A 21,037-nucleotide genomic window follows, 5' to 3' on the forward strand; every position below is an offset into this window, starting at 1 on the left:
GAATCAAGATATTTGGATTCTAACCCTGCTTGCTATTTGCTACTTGTGTGACCTTGGGCAGGTTTCCCTCCATCTTCAGACCTCAGTTTCTCCATATGTAAAGGAATAGATCTCTAAGGCTCCTTCCAGCTCTTAATCCTATGAAGCTTTTTTCTGTCATAACTCTGGGGTCAGGGCAGAGGTAACCCTATTACAGTATGTATGTATGTGTGTGTATATGTATATGTGTGTGTGTGTGTGTGTATAACATGCTGGTGCCTAAGGAAATGGAAACCTAACATAAGGCTGCATTAAAGCTGTTGTCAACTGCTGGGGATAATCTCAGGTCGCAGGAGGATGAGGCTAACACCCATGATAGAGGCTTTCCCAATGATCTGATCCACAATCAAGTCCAATCTGGTGGATATAGTTGTGCTGTATGGCAGAGTTCCCCTGTATTACCCTCGATAGCTATAATAAACCTTCTCTATTTTAATTCAGAAATATAGGGCCCCATGCAATGGTCCATAAAACAAAAGGTATTTTTTTTCCTTTTTTAGCAAAGCAATTTCTGTGTGTTCACATCACTGTTGTATCTTTGTGTCTTGTGTGTCTTTGAGTGTGTTTCACAAACAATAATTTCCCACTCAGCTGCTGCAAAATAGCTATCAGTATTTATTGACCAATAAGTATAAGCCACATACACAGTTTCCTTTCCTCCCATTTCAATTCAACATGCATTTCCACATCCTAGGAGCACAAACACATTAGAGGATGGACGAATTGGCATTAAGAAGAGAGGGTGGGAGGATGGGGAGGAAGGAGGCAATGGCCCTTGGACAGGAAGGAGTGGTGTGTTCTTCTCTGAAGTGCAGAGGTTTCTGGGAGGCTCCCTACATTATTGAATGATGTGAAAGTCATTTGGAAGAAGTGAAGATGCTTAGGTCTTTATTCCTTTGGAATTTCAGACCTGGAAAAAAAGCATTAGAGTATAGAATATCAGAGCTGGAAGTGACCTTAGAACACAGTCTGTTTAAACATAGATGGAAGGGAGCATTAGGATGTCAGAGCTTGCAAAAATAAGGCCCAGAGAGAGAATGTGAAATGATTTGCCCAAGGTTGAACAGGGAACTAGTGACAAAGTCTGATGAATCCCTGGTCTGTTAACACCCTCTCCCCAGTTCTGGCAGCTGTACTATGGCTGAATCTTTAGGAAAGACTATCCCCATGGAAAGCCGGAATAGTGTGCAGCATTCTGGAGCCAAACCCAAGTCATCTCAGAGGCAGAATGATAGGGACTAATCCAAAAGAGAAAATTAGCCTCTTGCTGTTGCTGTGAGTTATAAAACTGGAGAAGGATGAGAGGGAGAAAGATGGGGGGGGGAGGGGAGGGTGAGTGATGACACCAAGGAGAGAGGCTTTGATGGTGGCCCAGGAATGAGTTCATGCAGCTGATTTACAGTCGGATTCTAATGTCAGGGAAAGGGAGGGAGGAAAGAAATATTAAATGACCCAAGTGCTTGCCTTGCGATCTTGCCTGCTTTGGAGGGGTAGGAGGGGAAGTTGGCACCAGCTCACTAAGGGGAGATTGGGCTCTGGGTGAGATAAGAAACTCAGGTGTAGTGATGAATTTAATTCAGCTCTGTCCACAGGGTTCCTTTTGGTTCCTGGGCTGATCTAACATCTCCTCCACCCCCATCCAAATCAAAACTGGGGACACACTAGGAACTGAATCCTGCAGAAATGCCCTTGGGCATCCAGGTCCCAGATCCACAGAGATTTCCCAGTGGCAATCATAGCCTCTGTCCAGTGCTGACCCTGTTAGAACCCATCAGACTGTGTACAGCATGTGGGGAGGCAGGGCAAGAGAGGAGAGGTGGGGAAAGGAGAAGGGGAAGAGGAAGGGAAAGAGGGAGGGAGGGAAAGAGAGGGAGAGAGACAGACATACACACAGAGAAACAGAGAGGGAGAGAGGTGGGGGAGAGAGAGAGAAGACTGAGAAGATAAGAAAAGGGAGAAATGGGGGTAGCTAGGTGGCACAGTGGATAAAGCACCAGCCCTGAATTCAGGAGGACCTGAGTTCAAATCCAGCCTCAGACACTTGACATTTACTAGCTGTGTGATCCTGGGCAAGTCACTCATTGCCCTGCCTCCCCCCACCAAAAAAAAAAAAAGAAATAAAAAGAAAAGAAAAGGGAGAAGTAAGAACTGGAAGGGGAGAGGAAGGTGCACACAAAGGGAGAGAAGAGAGTATTGCCCTCCCCCATGCCTTCTCATTCCTTCAGGATAGCAATTTTCAATATTTTGAAGGGTTGCCTTGTGGAGAAAAGAATACACGTTCTACTTGGTCCCAGAAAATAGAATTAGGAAATTACAGACACAGATTTAGGCTTAACCTAAGGAAAACCTTAACAATCAAAGTTGTCCTGAATCAGAATGGACTTGCTCAGGGGAATGGTGTGCTCCCCATCACTGGAGGTCTCTGAGCAGAAACTGGGTGGCCATTAGTTAAGAGAAGGGTTGAAACAGATGCCAGCTGAGGTCCTTCCCAGCTCTTAGTCTGACTCTGTGACTCAGATAAGGAGCACATAAAAGACCCCTGGCTGAGACAGCTCTCCTCTCTCTCTCTCACACTCACTTTTTGAATCCAATCAGTTGCTAGTTCCTGTCAATTCCACCTCTTCACCATCTTTTCCATCCATACCTTCCTTTATTCCTAGTGCCACCACCCTAATAAAAGTCCTAATTATCACTCTCCTAGACTACTGTGAGAGATTCTTGACAAGACTTCCTGCTGCCACTCTCTCCCTGCTTCAATCAAGCTTTATAGCTCTACCAGAACCATTCTTCAACTCAAAATCTAATCACTCCAAAAATCTTTTATTGTTCAGACTTCTAAACCTGGCATTCAAGCCCTTCCACAAGTAAGTGTCATCCTAGCTTGCCCATCTTTTCTTATGGCCCCCCCATACACTATGGTGCAAACCAGATGATGTTCTATCTCCCTGAACATTTGACACGTTTGCCTTTCTATCTGCCTTTATACGTGTTGTTACTTAAGCCTGAAGTGCCCTATTACTGTCTTCTGCCTGCTAAATTTCTACCTATTCTTTAGAGCCCTGATCCAATATTGCCTCCTCTATGAGGTTTTTCCCAGTGCCACATACATACGCCATAAGAACCCTAGCCCTAGGACCTTCCAGTGCCCTTTGCTTTGTCTCTCAGATTAATTTATCATATACATAATTTAGTTATCTATGTCTGTGTCTCATCTCCCATTAGACTGTGAGCTGTAAGGGAAAGAATTGTGTCTCATCTAAATATTGTCTGGTTCTACTTTATACTCAGATTGTCAAAGTTGACCCTCCTCCTGCTCCCCAAAAGAAAATGACAACTAGTAGCAGGGCTATAGTTAAACAGACATATTGGTGAACTGTTGGGGATGTCATGAATTGATCCAGCCATTCTGGAAAGCAATTTGGAACTATAACCCAAAAGACATTAAATTAGGTACAGCTTTTGGAGTCTATGTGTTAGTAATACCACTACTAGGGCTATGCCCCAAAAGAGGTCAAATAAAGAGGAAGGAAGACTCATATGTAACAGAATATTTATAATAGCATTTTTTATGGTGACAGAATTGGAAACTGATGGAATGTCCATCGAGTGGTAAATGGCTGAACAAATTATAGTATAGAAATGTAATGGAACACTACTGTGTTATAAAAAGTAACAAAAAGGAGGGTTTCAGAGAAACCTGGGAAGACTTGTATGGACTGATTCAGAGTAATGTGAACAGAACCAGGAGAACAATTTATTTGATAAAAACATTGTAAAGACAAACAACTTGGAAAGACCTAAGAACACTGATCAATCAAATGACCAACCATGATTCCAGAGAACCAGTGATAAAGCAGATTACCCACCTACTGACAGAGAGGTAATAGACTCAAGATGCACAATGAGACATACATTTTTGTACATGGTCAGTGTGGAAATTTTATTTTTTTCTTATCTATGTATATTTGTTACAATGGGTTTTTTCCTCTTTTTACCAGGAGGAGGTGGAAAGAGAAAAATAAATTCTTGTTAATTGATTTTTTATTTTAAAAATAAATAATTTTTGTCTTTCCAGTAGCTCTGAGCATAAGGTGCTACAAACCATGGTGTCTTTATGTTGGTTCTGATCATGGTTATTGGTCACTCCCAAGGCTCTGCCCTCCTGATGACTGAAGATCTGATGCTTGACTATTTGCCTGGATTGTTGATTAACATCCTTGCTCCATCCTCTGGTATGTGTGTGACCTGGGCTCGTGCTGGCATGACTCACTCCTTGTCCTGAGCCTTCCTCTTTTTGGATGCCCTAACTCTGGGTTGCCCAATTAGCTGTGTTCCACATCCCCTAAAGGTTCAAGAATTTCCCTATTAGAACTGCTATTGTAGATGAAATTTCTCATCAAGTAATAGACTAGATGGTCTTTTTAAAGTCATTTTTTCCTTGCTCTAAAATTCCATGATTCTGTGTCTTTAATATGGCTATCCTGATAGGCCTTAGTGTGGTGGTAGTGGTAAGGCCATCTCCTTTAATATTGGTTTGAAGATGTGTTTATGGTTTTTAGGATGAGGAATAGTTTGACAAGCCTAGCTATGCCTTCTGAGGCCAAGTCTAATCTCCCTTCCCCTTCCACATGACAGCCCTCCACATACTTAAACAAAGTTGTTGTATCTCTACCTCATCCTTCTCCCACCCAAATCTTTTCTTCTTCAGGCTAAACATCTCCATTTTCTTCAGTTGATCTCCATATAGTATAGTCCCCAGTCTCTTTACCACCCCAGTTTCCGAGATCAACCTGATCATGCCCTCTGTCTTTGCTCGTTTATCGGTATGGCTGAAGAAGTAGATTTTATACACCAGCCATAGTCTGACCAGGGCAAAAGGCAGTTACCATTGCAATTTAGGCACCTATACTCCTAGAATTTCAGAGTTGGAAAGAACCCATTTAGTTCAACTTGTATCTCATCAGGAATTCCCTCCACAATATCATAGAACCATAGATTGGAAGCTGGAAGGGGCCTTAAAAGGCATCTCATCCAACTTCATTTCAAAAGAAAAGAAACTGAGGGTGAAAGAGATGAAGTGACTTGCCTGATGTCACACAGCAACACATAGAGTCAGGATTTGAACTCAGATCTTCCAACATCAAATCCATTCTTTTTTCTACTATATCTTTCACTCCGCCTTCCTGATAAGTGATCATCCAGCTTCTGCTTTAAGACTCTACTTAAATCCCTAGTCTGTTTCCATTACACAAATGATAAGGTCCCTGAAGGGACATTCTACCCTGAGAGGCAATGGCTCCATCCTCCCCATTTTCCTGGAGGCAGCTGCAGACAAAAGAATCAATTCAATCAAATTTATATTAAGCACTTTTTGGATCACAGGATCCAGAGCCTGAAAGTTTCCTCCACTTTAGCTAGGCTATTACCCTGCTTATCCCTATTGACAGATCAGGAAGCAAAGGCCCGAAGAAGTCAGTCAACAAGTACCTATTAAATGTTTAGCACCTACCAGGCACTGGCCTAAGCCCTGGGGATACAAAGGAAGGCAAAAACCTGGCCCCTGCCCTCAATTAGTTCACATTCTATTGAGGGAGAGGACATGCAAATAAATAGGCACCTAAAAGAGATACAAAGGAGACAGAGTATCTGGGGCAGGGAAGGGGCACAATGGATAGAGCACTGGGTTTGGAATCAGGAAGACTCATCTTCCTGAGTTCAAATGTGGCCTCAGACACTAACTAGCTGTGTGACCCTAAACAAGTCACTTAACCTTTTTTGCCTCAGTTTTCCCATCTGTAAAATAGCTAGAGAAAGAAATGGCAAAGCACTCCAGTGTTTTTGCCAAGAAAACTCCAAAAGAGGTCACAAAGAGTCAGACCCAACCAAAACGAGTGAATAACAGTGACAAAGAGTTGTCACACAGGAAGTAAACATGGGAGCTGGGATTCTCCAGAAGCTCTAGCTCAGAATCCATGGCACCTGACATCATGCTAATATCATTTGTCCAAGGTCACCCGGCCAGGGTATATTAGTGGAAATTCAAACCCAGCTGTTTTGCAGGATCTGTTGGAATTCCAACTCTGACTCTGAATTGCAGGACTCTTTTATGGAGCATCATCAGTGGTAGGCATAGCCCTCTTAGAGATTTACTTATTCATTCCATAAACACTGCCTGAGCCCTTGATGATAATAATAATAGTTTTCATTTCTACAGGGCTTTAATGTTTACAAAACACGTCCCCCCTACAACAGCTCTGGGAGGCAGAAAGTACAAGGATTATTATCTGCTTTTTTATGGAGCAGTCTGGGATTGGGGAGTCAGGGAAAGAGAAGAGGGGTGAATGCCCAGGGACCAAACATCAGAACAACATTGTGAAGTACAACTGGGAAGCCAGAATTAGGGTATCCAAAAAGAGGGAAGGTCAGGGAAAGGAATGAGTTATGTTGTTATTGTTTAGTCATGTGGCAAAGATATTAGAGTGGTGTGCCATTTCCTTCTCTAGCACATTTTATAGATAAGGAAAGTGAAGCAAACAGGGTTAAGTGACTTGCCCAAGGTCACACAACCACTAAGTGTCTGAGGTCAGATTTGAACTTGAGTCCTACTGACTCCAGACTCACCATTCTATTCACTGCACCACCTACTGTTCAAAGAAGTGTTATGTTAGCAGAAATCCAGGGCACACACATAGCAACAGAGGATGGAATAAGTCTAACAGGAATAAAATGCATACACAGATAATACTCCCATTTTTATAGTGCTTTCAGATCTTTAGTAAGTGTTAGCAAACAAAGTTCCCTATGAGAAATTCAGTGGGACTTTGCTGGGGTGACCTGCTCTGGTGAAATAAACCAAACCTTCCCCCAGATACTTATGGCAGCTCCAGGAGACACATCACAGTTGGCATAACCAAGTTTATTGGAAAGCATATCTTGGGATATGTTGTTTTGATTGGAGTATATGAAGAAAAGGCAACTAGTAGAGAGAGTGCTGGGCCTGGAGTCAGGAACACCTGAGTTCAAACCCCCCTTCAGACACTTACTAGCTGTGTGACCCTGAACAAGCCACTTAATCCAGTTTGCCTCAGTTTCCTCATTTGTAAAATCAACTGGAGAAGGAAATGATAAACCACTCTAGTATCTTTGTCAAGAAAACCCCAAATGGGGTCACAAAGAGTCAAACATCACTGAAATGACTGAATAACAACAAAAATGAAGAAAATATGGCCTCCTGAAGATATATAGCTGGAAAAGAGAGGAATGCTTCAATAGGCAAATAATGTCTTAATGTTATGAAAATATTTTCGACCTTGAGGATCCCCTAGACCATGAGAGCCATCAGTGCAGGATGTATAAAGGGGTCATGAGAACAAACAATTTGAGAACCACTGTTCTACCATATCCCAAGTGATCATCAGCATGAAGATCCAGTAATAACAACTGTGCAAACTCCTCTCCACCCCCTACCCTTCAACCCTTGGCTGGATTTCAAGCAAAGTTTTCATGGTGGTAAGTCACTGACCACTCCCAACTCCATTCTGCTCTGTATTCAGTCATGAGATGGTCTCATTGAGGAAAGACATGGGTCTTGTCCTTAAAAAGCTTACAGGGGAGTCCTCTTCCTTCTCTGAGGAGTAAAGGATCATAATAATTCATTTCACTATAGTACACTGAGGTTCACATAGACTTTTTGTTTGTTTGTTTTGTTTTTGTGGAGCAATGAAGGTTAATTGACTTGACTAGGGTCACACAGCTAGTAAGTGTCAAGTGTCTGAGGCAAGATTTTAATTCAGGTCCTCCTAAATCCAGGGCCAGTGCTTTATCCACTATGCCACCTAGCTGCCCCCCACATAGACTTTTATGTGTACATTTCTCCCTGGATAGAATGTAAGCTCCTTGAAAGCAGGGACTGTCTTTTTTGCCTGTATCCTCAGTACCCAGCACACCATAGGTGCTCAATAAGTGCTTGTTGATTGATTGCAAAGCACTTTATTGACAACTGTGTCAGGAAAGTAATTTACTTACAGATGAGGAAACTGAGAAGCACAGAGGTGAAGAGACGAATGTCAAAGCTATAGAGTTCATTTATGGAATGTTACTAGCAGAAGGCTCCACCCTCTAGCAATCCATTCATTCATTTAGCAGTCACTGAGGTCTGCTTAACAATTTCTTCATAATAAGGCCATGACATAGATAATCCAAATATTATTATCCCAATTTTTTTTAGATGAAGAAAGGCTCACCTCATAAGAAATGACTTGCCCATGGTCTCACAGATAGAAAGTGGCAGAGCTGGGCCTTGAAGCCAGGACTGTTCAGTCCACAAGAGTAGGCAAATAGCCATGACTGGGAGAACAATGTAAGACCATGGACAGTTCCTTTTTTTCTCACACATTCATGGAAAGCACACCATAAAGTAAACCCTAATTTCCCATAGGAACATGTTATGCCTAAGGGGCTCACTCCTGACACAGGATTTGGCCTTAATCCAATTGCTCTCACAGCATGCTGGAGAGACAAAGATCTATCATGTATGGACCAAGATGCCATGAAAAGAATTCCTGATCTTGAATCAGGAGATCTGGATTCAAATCCTAAGTTTGACACTTAACAGTTGTGTGACTTTAGGAAAGCCATGTCCCCTCTATGGGCCTCAGTTTCCTTCTCTCCAAAATAAAAGTGCCTTCCAGTTCTAAATCTATGATCCTACAAACCTTTGTGCTCCCTTCAAAAACAATTGTCCTTTCAGTGTCATAAATATACATAAATAGATTGCAACACATGAAGCTAATGACATCCCTCCTCTGCTTAAAAAAACAGCATCATAGTGCAATAGAAAGAGTGGCTCTGGGGCAGAGGACCTGGGTTCAAATCCTGCCTATGATGCTTAACTGCTTGTATAAACTTAGGCAAATCACTTCTTTGGGACTCAGTTTCCTTATCCATGAAATGGGTTGGAGGGTGGATTCAATGGCCTCTAAAGTTTCTTCCAGCTTTAGATCTGGGATCCCATTGCAATTCAGTGGGTCTCAATGCCCTACTAAATAAAGGTCAAACTTCTCTGTATGGCATTTAAGTTCCTCCACAATCTGGCACCACTCTAACTTCATCTCATATTACTCCCCTCTGTGCACCCTACACTGCAATCAAATCATACACCTCTATCCTCCCAGGCCACACACTCCCACCTCTATGACTTTGCCTGGAACACCCTCCTTGTAATCCCCTTTTAAATTCATACTACCCCTTAAAGCTCAAGTCCTTTTTTTAAAGTCTTTTAAAGAAAGATTTCCTGATCTACCCAGTCAATAACGACCTTCTTTCTGTCCCCCCACAAGCCCACCCCACTGAATCACTGATATGGATCTTTGTTTGCTAACACTTACTAAAGAGATCTGGAAGCATTAGAGAAATTGGGCCCTATTATGACAGACTGTACATACATTTTAATCCTCTTAGACTGTGAGAACCATGAGGGCAGGGATCATGTCTTTTCTAAACTTCTCTCCCCAGTATTAGGCTATACAGTCATTCAACAAGCATATATTAAGGGCTATGTACTAAGCATTGTGCTAAGCCCTAGAGGTACAAAGAAAGGCAAAAAGGCAATCCTAGCTCTCAAGTTGCTCACAGTCCAATAAGGGAAACAACACATAAACAAATATTTATAGATATAGACAGGACAAAATGGGCTAACCAACAGAGTAGGTCCTCAAATGTTTGTGGAATTAAAACAGGTCCCCTCCAAGTTGTTGTTGCTGTTTATACTTCATTCTCAAATAGGACCACATGACTTGCAATGAGTTGGATTTAAGTGAAGGAAGGCTGTGTAAAGTCACTGGCCTCACGCTCTCCTCCAGAGCCATCTGGATCCAGTGGTAAAACATATTATCAGGATGACTGGAGATGGTCCTGGATGTTTAAGGCAATTGGGATTAAGTGACTTGTCCAGGGTTACACAGATAGTAAGTGTCTGAGGTCAGATTTGAACTCAGGTCCTCCCAACTTCAGGGCTGGTGCTCTATCCACTGTGCCACCCAGATGCCCCACCAAGTACTATAGAGTGTACACACAACACTCCCTCCCATAAGAGCTCTACAATATGCTTGGCTCATCTATAATTAATGTGTTGCCTGTAACATATAATATCTATCACATATATAGCAGTCATCTTCCTGAGCTCAAATCCAGCCTCAGACACTTACTAGCTGGGTGACCCTAGACAAGTCACTTAACTCTGTTTGCCTCAGTTTCCTCATCTGTAAAAAGAGCTGGAAAGTATCTCTGCCAAGAAAATCCCAAATAGGGGGCAGCTAGGTGATATAGTAGATAAAAGCACTTGTCCTGGATTCAGGAGGACCTGAGTTCAAATCTGAACTCAGACACATGACACTTACTAGCTGTGTGATCCTGGGCAAGTCACTTAATCTTCATTGCCCCACCAAGAAAGAAAGACAGAAAGACAGAAAGAAAGACAGAAAGACAGAAAGGAAGGAAGGAAGGAAGGAAGGAAGGAAGGAAGGAAGGAAGGAAGGAAGGAAGGAAGGAAGGAAGGAAGGAAGGAAGGAAGGAAGGAAGGGAGGGAGGGAGGGAGGGAGGGAAAGAAAGAAAGGAAGGAAAGAAGGAAGGAAGGAAGGAAGGAAGGAAGGAAGGAAGGAAGGAAGGAAGAAAACCCCAAATAAAGTCAGGAAGAGTTGGACATGACAGAAACAGCTGAATATATAGCACTCTAAGTTTGCAAAGCACTTTATATCTAATCTCATTTGATCCTCACAGCTATCCTATCAAGTAGGTGAGTAAACATTTCACTGGCCATTTTAGTTCCCTTCTTAGAATTTGTAAATACTTTTAGAGAGATAATTTGTATCACCCATATCTCTTTAAAAGGCTGTCCCTGGAAGTCTGAACTGATCATTTCCCCCCCTCTAGATAAATGTCCCCTTGGCAAGGCGAGGTATGCAAAATGACAACCAATCATTCTTTTCAAAAATAGCCATTAGAGTATATGAATATTTGAAGGCTGCTAGCCAGGGTTCAGAGAGAAGAAGTCTCTTGAATCTGGTCCTCGTTCATTTTCCCCCCAATTTCACCACCTCTTTTGCAATACCTTTCCTCCACCTCTCTCACCCACCTGAAGGTCTCTCTCTCTCTCTCTCTCTCTCTCTCTCTCTCTCTCTCCCTCACACACACACACACCACCCCTTAAGCCCGCTGTAATGACAGGAGATTGGACACAGAATCAAATTGCAGATCTATCTACACAGATTGGGCTTTTTCTGAAGCTTTTCACTTAAAAAAAAATAAATAAACATCCCTGGGCAGTTTAGTAATGGGGCAGATATGATTATCCCCATTTTATCTAAAATAGGTTTCCAGAAAGGCGAATTATCTAAAGACACAGAAGAACAAAAAAGGTGTGCCCAGAACTGGTTTTCTTTTAAAATTGGGTTGGGTACGGTTGTTTTGTTTTAACACGTTAGCCGGTACGTTTCTATCCTAAGGGCAAGTTCCCAGATGTTACTGAGCATAGCAGTACTTTCTCAAATCAATTTCAGAGCTGTCTTGGGCTAGTGCCTAGGATGGTTGTCATACCCATGGTATGGTAAAGTAGTTGCAATGGGGGAAGGGAAGAGAGCATTACTGCTGTAATTGACATGGAGGAAGCAGGCCTGGAAGAACAGTTGACCCAAGGAAAAGAAGGATCCAGCACAAAGGGACAGAGCTGACCCTGTGGGACAATGGCTGTTGGGAGCTTGGAAAGGAGGGAGGAAGGAGGAATAGCTGCCCTATAGAATTAGAACAAGGAGTTCTAATTCAGCATCTTGCACTAGATTCACACTCCTGGAGTGGATGACATGCTCTCTTCTACATGAATTCCTAAGGATAAGTGACCAGTCCACCCTGTAACTGGAGGAGCTGGACCAGAAAGGTACTCTCTCCCCCAGAGCAGAACAAAGCTTAGGCATCTGGCCTGGTTCTAAGGAAGCATCAGCAGGGCTTAATGCAGGCCATTTGGGGATGGGGGTGGGGGACCCTGGGCAACCACAGGGTCAGCCTCTCCTTCTTAAGTGTTATTGATCCATTAAATATAACCACAAGCAAAGAATCAAGGCCACTAAGCATCTCCATCCCTAGGAGGGCCAGAATTGAGTGTCCAAGCTGTATGCTCTACTCCTGAGCTCCTCCCGGTGGGGAAAGTGGAGGGGAGAGAGGAGAGAGAAAGTGGGGGGAAGCTCCACCATCCCAGCCCCAGTTTCCAATGCTGGATCAGGATCAGATGTCTGCTGGGGCCTGAATAATTCATAGCTGAGCCAGGGAGAGACTGAAGTCCTAGGGCTTCTTGGAGCCTGTTTTCTGTCTCCTTAAATCAATTGTTGGGGAAGATAGGATGGTGGGGAGGCCCTTTGAGCTCTGCGAATGAAAGAAGCTTCCTCCCTGCCACCACTGTCTGATGCTGCTCCCTGCTTCTCAGCCTACTGCTCCTCCCCACTAAAGAATCCTTGGAGAAACATTTTTGTCTTCTTCCTGTTCCCCACTTCTCCTTATCTCGCCCTCCCCCCCCAAACAGACACACCCTGATATCCGCAGACTGGGAATCCCAAGGTCTATGCCTAGAGCTGTCTATGCAATTGAAGGTATCCACCCCCACCCTCCCAAGGTCTTCTTCACTGTATCTTCTCCTCTCTGTACTTATATCTCAGATCCATATCTCAGACCCTCTACAACATGGAGGTTGGTTTCTTGACTTGCTACAATTGAGAAAAAAAATCAGCCACTAAAACATTCCTTCCTATGACACTTGTCAATTTATATAAAGCCTGCACATAGAATATAAACTATACGGTATAGTAGAGTGAACAAGAGAGATGTGGGCTAGGAGTCAGGAGACATAGGTTCTAATCTCAGCTCTGACACAGACTCATTGAGTTACCTTGGACAAGTCATTTCACTTCTCTGGGCCTCATTTTCCTCCTGGGTCAAAGCAGCAGCCCCCGTGATTTCCAGGGTGTCTTCTAATCCTAGCATTTGAGGATTCAAGTTCTATGAACTCCCCTTGGCAATCTTCTGGGACTGGGCCAAACCTATGCTGATCACCCCAACTTCGATATGCTCAGATATCTGTCTCTTCTGGCCTAGATGCAGCAGAGTTCTTCCTTAAAATACATTCCCTAATTTTCCACATCTGTAAAATGAGACAGTTGGGCCAGATGGTCCCTTCCCATGTTTTATGTAATAAGGACCTTCTCAGATAAGCCCTTGTTTTACAGGATCCTCAGTATTCCTGGCAGGGAGGCAGAGCAAGCATTATGACACCCATTTCATAGATTAAAAAGGGGAAAAATTGAGGGCCAGAAATAGGGAGTGATTTGCCCAAGATAACACAGCAGGTTAGTGGCAAAACTTCAATTAAAAACACCTCCCACCCTCCCCTTTACCCCCAGACTTACAGACTAGGACTTTTCCTCCACAAAATAGAGACTTGCTAATTACTAGTATTCATATATTAGTATAAAGGCAATTCAGGATCATCTTGAGAAAACTCCCAGGCTCAGTGGAGTTACCAATATAATAAGCCCACACCATGAAGCCGATTTAGGAAATTTAAAACACAGATGAGTGAAAGCTGAGTCACTGACTGCCCACCGAACTTTCTTTGAGCTCCTCTTGTATGCTAGGGCCTGTACCAATGGGAGGACAAGAGGAAGGCAAAGCAGAGGAGGAACTCCAAGAGAACAAAGCACCTAAGCCCTCAAGGAGCCTAGTCTGGCTGGTGGGGTGGTCAAGAAATGTTTCCCAGAGGAGACATCTGAGCTGGGCAGGGAGATACCAGAGAGAAAGACTCAGACCATCAGAGCTAGAAGGGTTCCAAAGTGTCCTTCCAATTCAAACTTTTCATCTTTTCAATGGATTGAGAAATGACTTGTCCAAGGTTATACATGAGTTAGGGAGGAGAGCCAGAGCTAACACAATGAAGTGGGGTTAAAGGGAATGTCAGGACCCTCGCCTATCCCTACCCCAATTGGAACCTCGAGAAAGACTCTCGAAGCTGATATATCAGGAAGGTAACTTTCCAAATTTGCCATCCCTTTCCCCTGCTGGAACTGCCCTGGTTCGGGAAGGTCAGTTCTTGACAGGAGGGAAGGAGAGGGGAGGGGAGAATCATTCAAATTCCTAAGCCCGAACTCACCCTGGAAGAACCTTCTACCTTGGGGGCTCCCAGACTGCCTACTGTCCCCACAGTTGGAAGAAGACAGGGAGATTTAAAGGAACAGAAGAAAATGGTTGGAGAGTGGAGGAGATCAATTCCACCGATGTGATGGAGCCACAGTTCTGGGGGTGTCGGGGTGGGGGGAGAGAAGTAAAGGGAATAGAAGGGGGAAGAGGGACGGGGAAAATGGAGAACTCGACAGAGTCCAGAGTCTGGGCCACCTCCCCAACTCCCCCGCCCGCCCGGGACCTCAGGAAGAAGAAGGCGTGTCCTCGAGGCCCGGGAGGAGGGAGGAGAGGGAGGGCAGAGTGGTCCAGTAGTAAAGTCCTCCCCACACCGGGGTTGTCCCGGCGCGGTAAGGGGTAGAGAGGAAGGTGGGGCGTGCTTCACATCTCTCCGGGGAACAGATCTCCAGTCCGCAGCCAATTCCCCAGAAGGGCAACTGGGGCTTCCAGCTGCGGAGAAACAAGGTAGCCCGGCCCAGCCCAGCCTAGCTGGGCCCCTCCCTTCTTCACCCAACTCACTTTCCGAGAGGAACCGCGAGCTTTCTACTCTCCCCCCACCCCCACGCCGTCCAAGCTTCCTTCCCTGGGGGGCCTGGATGTGGAGGCGGAAGCTATGGTCCCGCGCCCTCCGCCGCCCAGGGCTCCGGCCGCCGCCCGGGGCTCGGGGCTGTCAGGAGTCCTGGGTCTTGCTCCGCCGCCGCCGCCGCCGCCCGGGCTCCCGCCGCTGCTGCTCGCCCCTCCGCCGCTGCTCCTGCTCCTGCTGCTTCTCCTCCTGCTGAGCACGCCGGCCGCTCCGTGCCCCTTCCAGTGCTACTGTTTGGGGAGCCGAGAGACGATACGCTGCAGCCACATCGTCCTCCAGGAGCTGCCCCGCGACCTGCCCGCCGACGCGCACAACCTCAGCATCGTGGGCTCCAACCTGACGGTCCTGCGCGCTGCTGCCTTCGCCGGGGAGGAGCTGCCCACGGCCGAGGGCAATAGCAGCGGCGGCGAGGGCTGGCCAGTACGCCTGGCCAACCTCACGTCCCTGCAGCTCAACCAAGACAACATCCAGGTGGTGGAGGACGGCGCCTTCTGGGGCCTGCCCCGCCTGGCTTCCCTGGACCTCAGCCACAACCCGTTGGGCGCCCTGGGTGCCGCTGCCTTCCGGCCTCTGCCCGCCCTGAGTGTCCTCAGGCTCAATGCCGCGGCGCGCGGGCTGGCCGAGCAACTGGACGACGCCCTCCGCGGCCTGGCCGCCCTGCGCCGCCTCGAGCTGCAAGCCAATGAGCTGACCCACCTGCCCCCCTCCGCCCTGGAGCTGGCGCACCTAGAGCTGCTGGACGCGCAAAGCAACGCGCTGACTGGGCTGGCGCCGGTTGAACTGCGCGCGTTGGGAGGAGAGACCCAGGGGACCCCTACTACCCCGACGGCTCCAGGCCCCAGACGGCTGAGCGTGTGCCTAGCAAAAAACCCGCTGCTCTGTGACTGTGGGGCGAGGGCGCTTCTTACCCTGCTCCACAAGACCCCCTGGAGAGTGCCAGACGCGCGCTTTCTGCGCTGCGCTGCGCCCCAGGCACTCCAAGGCATCTCTTTACTGGCCTTGAACGAGTCAAAGCTGAGTTGCGGCCAGGGTCCCCAAGAAAAGGGGGAAGGGAATGAGGAAGAAAAAGGAAGGGGGAAAGAGGGGGAGGGGGCGGCAGGGAATGTGGAGGAGGGAACAGAGGGAGGGGATGAGAAAGGGCAGCCGGGTACTGGGGAGGAGTTGGAAGCGTCCTACGTCTTCTTCGGCATCGTTCTGGCGCTCATCGGTGTAGTCTTCCTTATGGTCCTCTACCTGAACCGGCGAGGCATCAAGCGCTGGACGCGCAACCTGCGCGAGGCGTGCCGAGACCAGATGGAAGGCTACCACTACCGCTATGAACAGGACGCCGACCCCCGGAGGTCTGGCACCGCCAGCTCGTCAGGCACGCTCTGAGTGCAGCGCTCTCGGTCAGGCAGACTGGGCTGTTAGGGAGAAGAGGGGAACTTAGCTCCTCTCCGCACCCAACCTTCTGCTCTTACCCCCTGCCCATCCCTTCCCACCTGATCACTTATTCCCCAACGCTCCTGTCAAAATTTAGGCACTTTGCTCCACCTGGTAAACCTGTTATTTAGTCCCTGCCTATTTCTCGACTCATCTCCACCCCGCTCCCCGGCCCCCAAACCCTAGTCTTGGGTTTTAGGCACTTAATATTCCCCCTTATTAGCCACCCCCTCCACTATCCCTCAGGCCTGGGGAAATTAGGACTCAGCCTGAAGTACACCACACTCTTCCTCCTCTTCTTCCTATACTTTCTCCCCTCCTCCTCTTCTTCCTCGTCCTTGTATTCTTCCTCTGCTTCCTAGCCCTTCTCCTTTCTTTTCTTCCCTCTTCCCTTTTCCACTTTTCACTCCTGCTCTTCCTCTTTTCCCTGTTCTCTTCCTGTCTTTATTCCCTTCATCTTCCACCGCAACCCCACACCTTCTCTCTCTCTCTCTCTCTCTCTCTCTCTCTCTCTCTCTCTCTCTCTCTCTCTCTCTCTCTCTCTCTCCTCCTTTGGTTTTGGGCTAGGGAGAAGTCATTAGTATACTGACTTGGAGGGAGGAAAAGGTGAGGAGAGAAATCTCATCTTAAGGCTTTGCAGAAATAGAGGACTTTGAACGCCCTCCCTGAAAAGACAGCTGGACTGCTCTCAGGGCCCATTGCTGCTAAAACTGGTGCCTCCACCCCACCCCAGCCCATCTAGTCCTCTCTCCCTTACCCACCCAGTTCTTCCTTCTCTCCCTTCTCATCAAGTGAGATCATTGTGAGGCGTTTAGCACAGTGCCTGGAACATAGGAGGCACTATCTAACCGCTTATTCCCTCCCCCTCCCCTTTATTCTTTCTGTACTCCCTATACATCCACCTCCTTCCAACTTTTCTTCCTCTCCTCCTTCCCTTTCTTCCTCTCTTCCCATTTTCCTCTCAACTGAAATCTCTTTCTTCCCTTTCATGGAAGGTAGAATGTTAGAGCTACAAAGGACCATCTAAGCTAAACCTTTCTTGACCCTCCTTTCTCCTTCTCTCTGCTTCTCTCTCCTCTTTCTCCTTTTTCTACCTCTTCCTCTTCCAATTCACTTCCTCCTTCACCCCTGCTTCCCCACTCCTACCCACTAAACAAACTTGGATCAGTCACCTCCTCTTTCTCACCTCCTCTTTCTCACCTCCTTAAACCCCTCCCTCCTCTAGGGGACCTTGGTCAATCTGACAAGTTTCCCCTCTTTTCTCAGGCACAAACTCCCCTGCTCCCTCCTCAATGGCCCCAGTGAAACTGTTTAAAAATCTGGGGTCTGTCTGTCAGCCACTTGCATGATCTCAAAGCACACCCATTGTGGGGAGGGGTACTGCCTAATCCTGGAATCCCCTCTCCCTGGGATTTCTCCCTTCCATAGGTCAGGCTATGACAACAGACTGTGTCCACTCTGTGGAACAGAGAGCAGCCCCACACCCAGCCCTTGAGACCCAACCCCCCTTTACCTGTTCGGTCTCTTGAGTGGTCAATTTTCTATAAAGCTTGCAATAATTTCTGGACCCTCCAGTTTCCCCTTGGAAGTGCCTGTGTCATTCTTCACCGGATCTTGGAGGGACCCAGGGGTGGACAGCTCACAGACTAGGGGTGGGAGTGAGCCACATACATACACTCAGAAAGAGAAAAACAAAAAGATCTCTAAGTATAATGATGTGGAAGGGGCTTAGAGATATAATTGAATCTCTTCATTTTACAAATGGGGGAATTGAAACCTTGAGAAGGGAAAACACTTGCCTAAACTCACAGCCATTCAGTGTAGCATAGTGTCTGGACTTGGAAATCAGAGAACATGAGTTCCAATCCTGCTCCACTATTCATTAGCTATGTGATCTGGGCTTAAATCACTCCCCCTCACTGAGCCTCATTTTTCTCACCTGTAACAATATTCACACTTATCACAAAAGCACTTTTTAAGCTCTAAAGTGTAAGAATGTCTAAAGTGAAAGGATCTCCACCAGCCTTTCTAACTCTAACATTCTATTTTCCATGAAAGAGAGGAAAGATATTTCAAGTGAGGGAGAAGTGAGAGGAAAATAGAAAGGTGTACTATTAATGTTAATTCCAAGGCTGGTTGTCTCCCATCCTCCCCAGCCCCTTCACTCTTACATCATTATCCAAAAGGAAAGGCAAAGAGACTCCTTGCAAAATCAGCCTTACTCTGACATAATCTATGGCCCTTGATTCCAGAATATAGGATTTGGTTATTCTAGGATATATAATTAAGTTGATCAGGAGAATGTCACACATATAAATTAAAGGTAGTGTGGTGACTGACTTCCTTTCAAAAAAGGAAAGAATGTGGATTTTTTAAACTATAAGACTGAATGCTTGATTTTGGTTCCTGGGGAAAATCTAGAATGAATACTTTATGAGCATTCTGAAAGGAGAACAGTGATCACTAAGACCCAGGATAAATTCAGTAATACTAGGTGATCGAAGACTAACTTCACTTAGAAATTTCAATGATGTGGTTTAACTGCATTTCAGCAAAGCATTTAAACAAGCCTCATATAGACACAACGGAGACATCAAATGGATGGGCAGGTGTGGAACGATTTGATTGAATAAAGTAAAAATACTAAGGTGTGTACCTTATGTCTATCAAGAAAAATTTTGAATTGTTTTCAATATTGCAATGATTGGTTCCTTTTGATGATTACAGATACTGCTCTCTCTAACTAATGCAGATAATGAAGAGTTGACTTATAGATGCCCCCAAGTGGAATGGGCTCCCTCAGAACATAGTGAGTTCTTTAGCACTAGAGATCTTGAAGAGGAAGATGTGTGGCCACCTGTCAGGGAGAATTGATGCTTGCAGTACAGGTTGGATTCCATGTCTTCTGAGATCCTCTCTAGTTCTGAGATGTCATAATTTTGCAGTTCATTCATACTTGCTGTGCCAAAGTGGAATAAGCTTGTTTTTATGTGTTTGGGGTTTTTTTGTTTTTTGTTTTTTTGGTGGGGCAATGAGGGTTAAGTGACTTGCCCAGGGTCACACAGCTAGTAAGTGTCAAGTGTCTGAGGTCGGATTTGAACTCAGGTCCTCCTGAATCCAGGGCCAGTGCTTTATTCACTGCACCATCTAGCTGCCCCAATAAGCTTGTTTTTTTAAAAAAGACTCTTGCTCAGGTAGGGGTTGGAACAGAGGCCATCTGAGTTCCCTTCCAGTTCTAAAATTCTATGATTGGAGGTGAGAACCACACAGGTCCAACATAGCTTAAATCAAAGACTCCAAGGATGCAGGAGAATGGATATTATAATTCCCAATGGGCAGGGTCACTACTAGGTTTATAAGTCTGGAATTATGAATTCTTAGACTTCCCTAGGAGTGGAGGGGAATCAATAGCTTTGGTCACTTCCACTGTTGGAAAACTCACCACCTACCCTGGAAACCAGTTTCATTATAGGAGAATGTTATTACAATGTTCTTCCTTAAACTGAGCTGAAGTTTGCTCCCTTTTTCTGTCTCCTGCGACCAAGAAGAATGAAAGTAATCTCATTCCTTTTTTCTTTTCTTCTCTAGAATAAATACACCTAGTTTCACAATCCAGCTTCTTATGGTATGGTCTCCAGTCCTTTTTTCAAAACTGTTAAACTTCTCTGAATTCTTTCTGGATGTCAGTGTCTTTCTGAAAACATGGTGTCCTGAAATGAAAACAATATTCCAGATGGTTAAGATCCACTTAGTGTTTTTTTTTTCCCACATTTCACATTGTTGATTTATATTGAGCATGCAATCCACTAAAAACCTCACATTGTTTTCCCATCTGCCATTCCCTATTTATGCTATTTATTTTTTTAACCCAAGCATAGGACTTTACATTTATCCCCATAAAATTTCATCTTATTAGGCTAAACTCAACATTCCAGGCTGTCAAAATCTTTTTGGATTCTAACTCCAGCTTCTAACCTATTAACTATTTCCAATTTTAGTGTCACCTGGAAATGTATTAAATGTACCTTAGATGTTTTTATCCAGCTCTTTTTATGAACTTTAAGTGTTGAAGAGGCCAAAGATGGATTGTTGGGACACTCCACCAAGGTTTCCCCTCCAAATTGACATCAATCCCTTAATGGCTACTCTTTGGGTCCAGTCACTGAACCATTTAGTCCATCTGTATTTTATCCACAAGATTACCATAAAATTTAAGAATATTTCCCTGAAATCCAGTGAATTTCTATGTGACAATAGCATTCTCCCAATATATCGACCTAATTGTTTTTTGTCCTAGAATCACAGAACCTTAGAGTTCATTCAACTCAATGAATGATAGGCACCTATCATGTATAAGGCACTCTACTAGGCCCTGGAGATAGAAAAACAAAACAGCCCCTACCCTCAAGAGCTTATGTTCTCCCAGGGGGATACAACATCCACAAATGATTATAGCAAAGGAAAAATTGAGGATGGGGGGAGCACTGAGGTGGGAGAAGCAGAGAGAGCTTATGGTAGAAGCTGTGCTTTAGTTAAGCCTTGAAGGAAGCTAGATAGCCTCAAAGATGAAAATGAAGAGGAAGTGCCTTGCAGTTATGGGGGATAGTCTTGCAGATGCACAGAGGCAAAAGACAAAGTATCACTTTCAGGAATACCTGGTAGTCCCATTTCACTGAAATGTAGGATTTGTAAATAAGGCTAGAAAGGTGAGGGGGGGGGGGGAAGGTGAAGCCAGATCATGGAGAGGTTTGTTTTTTTGTTTTGTTTTGTTTTGTTTTG

General features: G+C 45.3%; 1 protein-coding gene across 1 annotated transcript; it reads left to right on the top strand.

Moving 5' to 3' along the window:
- The first annotated feature begins 14,658 nt into the window (after nt 1–14,658).
- Nucleotides 14,659–19,797, top strand: TPBGL (trophoblast glycoprotein like). Its single transcript, XM_043996284.1, has one exon. The coding sequence runs from the start codon at nt 14,867–14,869 to the stop codon at nt 16,208–16,210; it is 1,344 nt and encodes a 447-aa protein (XP_043852219.1). The 5' UTR covers nt 14,659–14,866; the 3' UTR covers nt 16,211–19,797.
- Nucleotides 19,798–21,037: the final 1,240 nt, after the last annotated feature.

This window comes from Dromiciops gliroides, chromosome 3 (assembly GCF_019393635.1).
Source record: "Dromiciops gliroides isolate mDroGli1 chromosome 3, mDroGli1.pri, whole genome shotgun sequence".
In the NCBI taxonomy this organism is placed as follows: Eukaryota; Metazoa; Chordata; class Mammalia; order Microbiotheria; family Microbiotheriidae; genus Dromiciops; species Dromiciops gliroides.

Bases quoted from the DNA above. Each gene is read 5' to 3' on its own strand.
- TPBGL (XM_043996284.1), top strand. From the start codon at position 14,867: ATGGTCCCGCGCCCTCCGCCGCCCAGGGCTCCGGCCGCCGCCCGGGGC.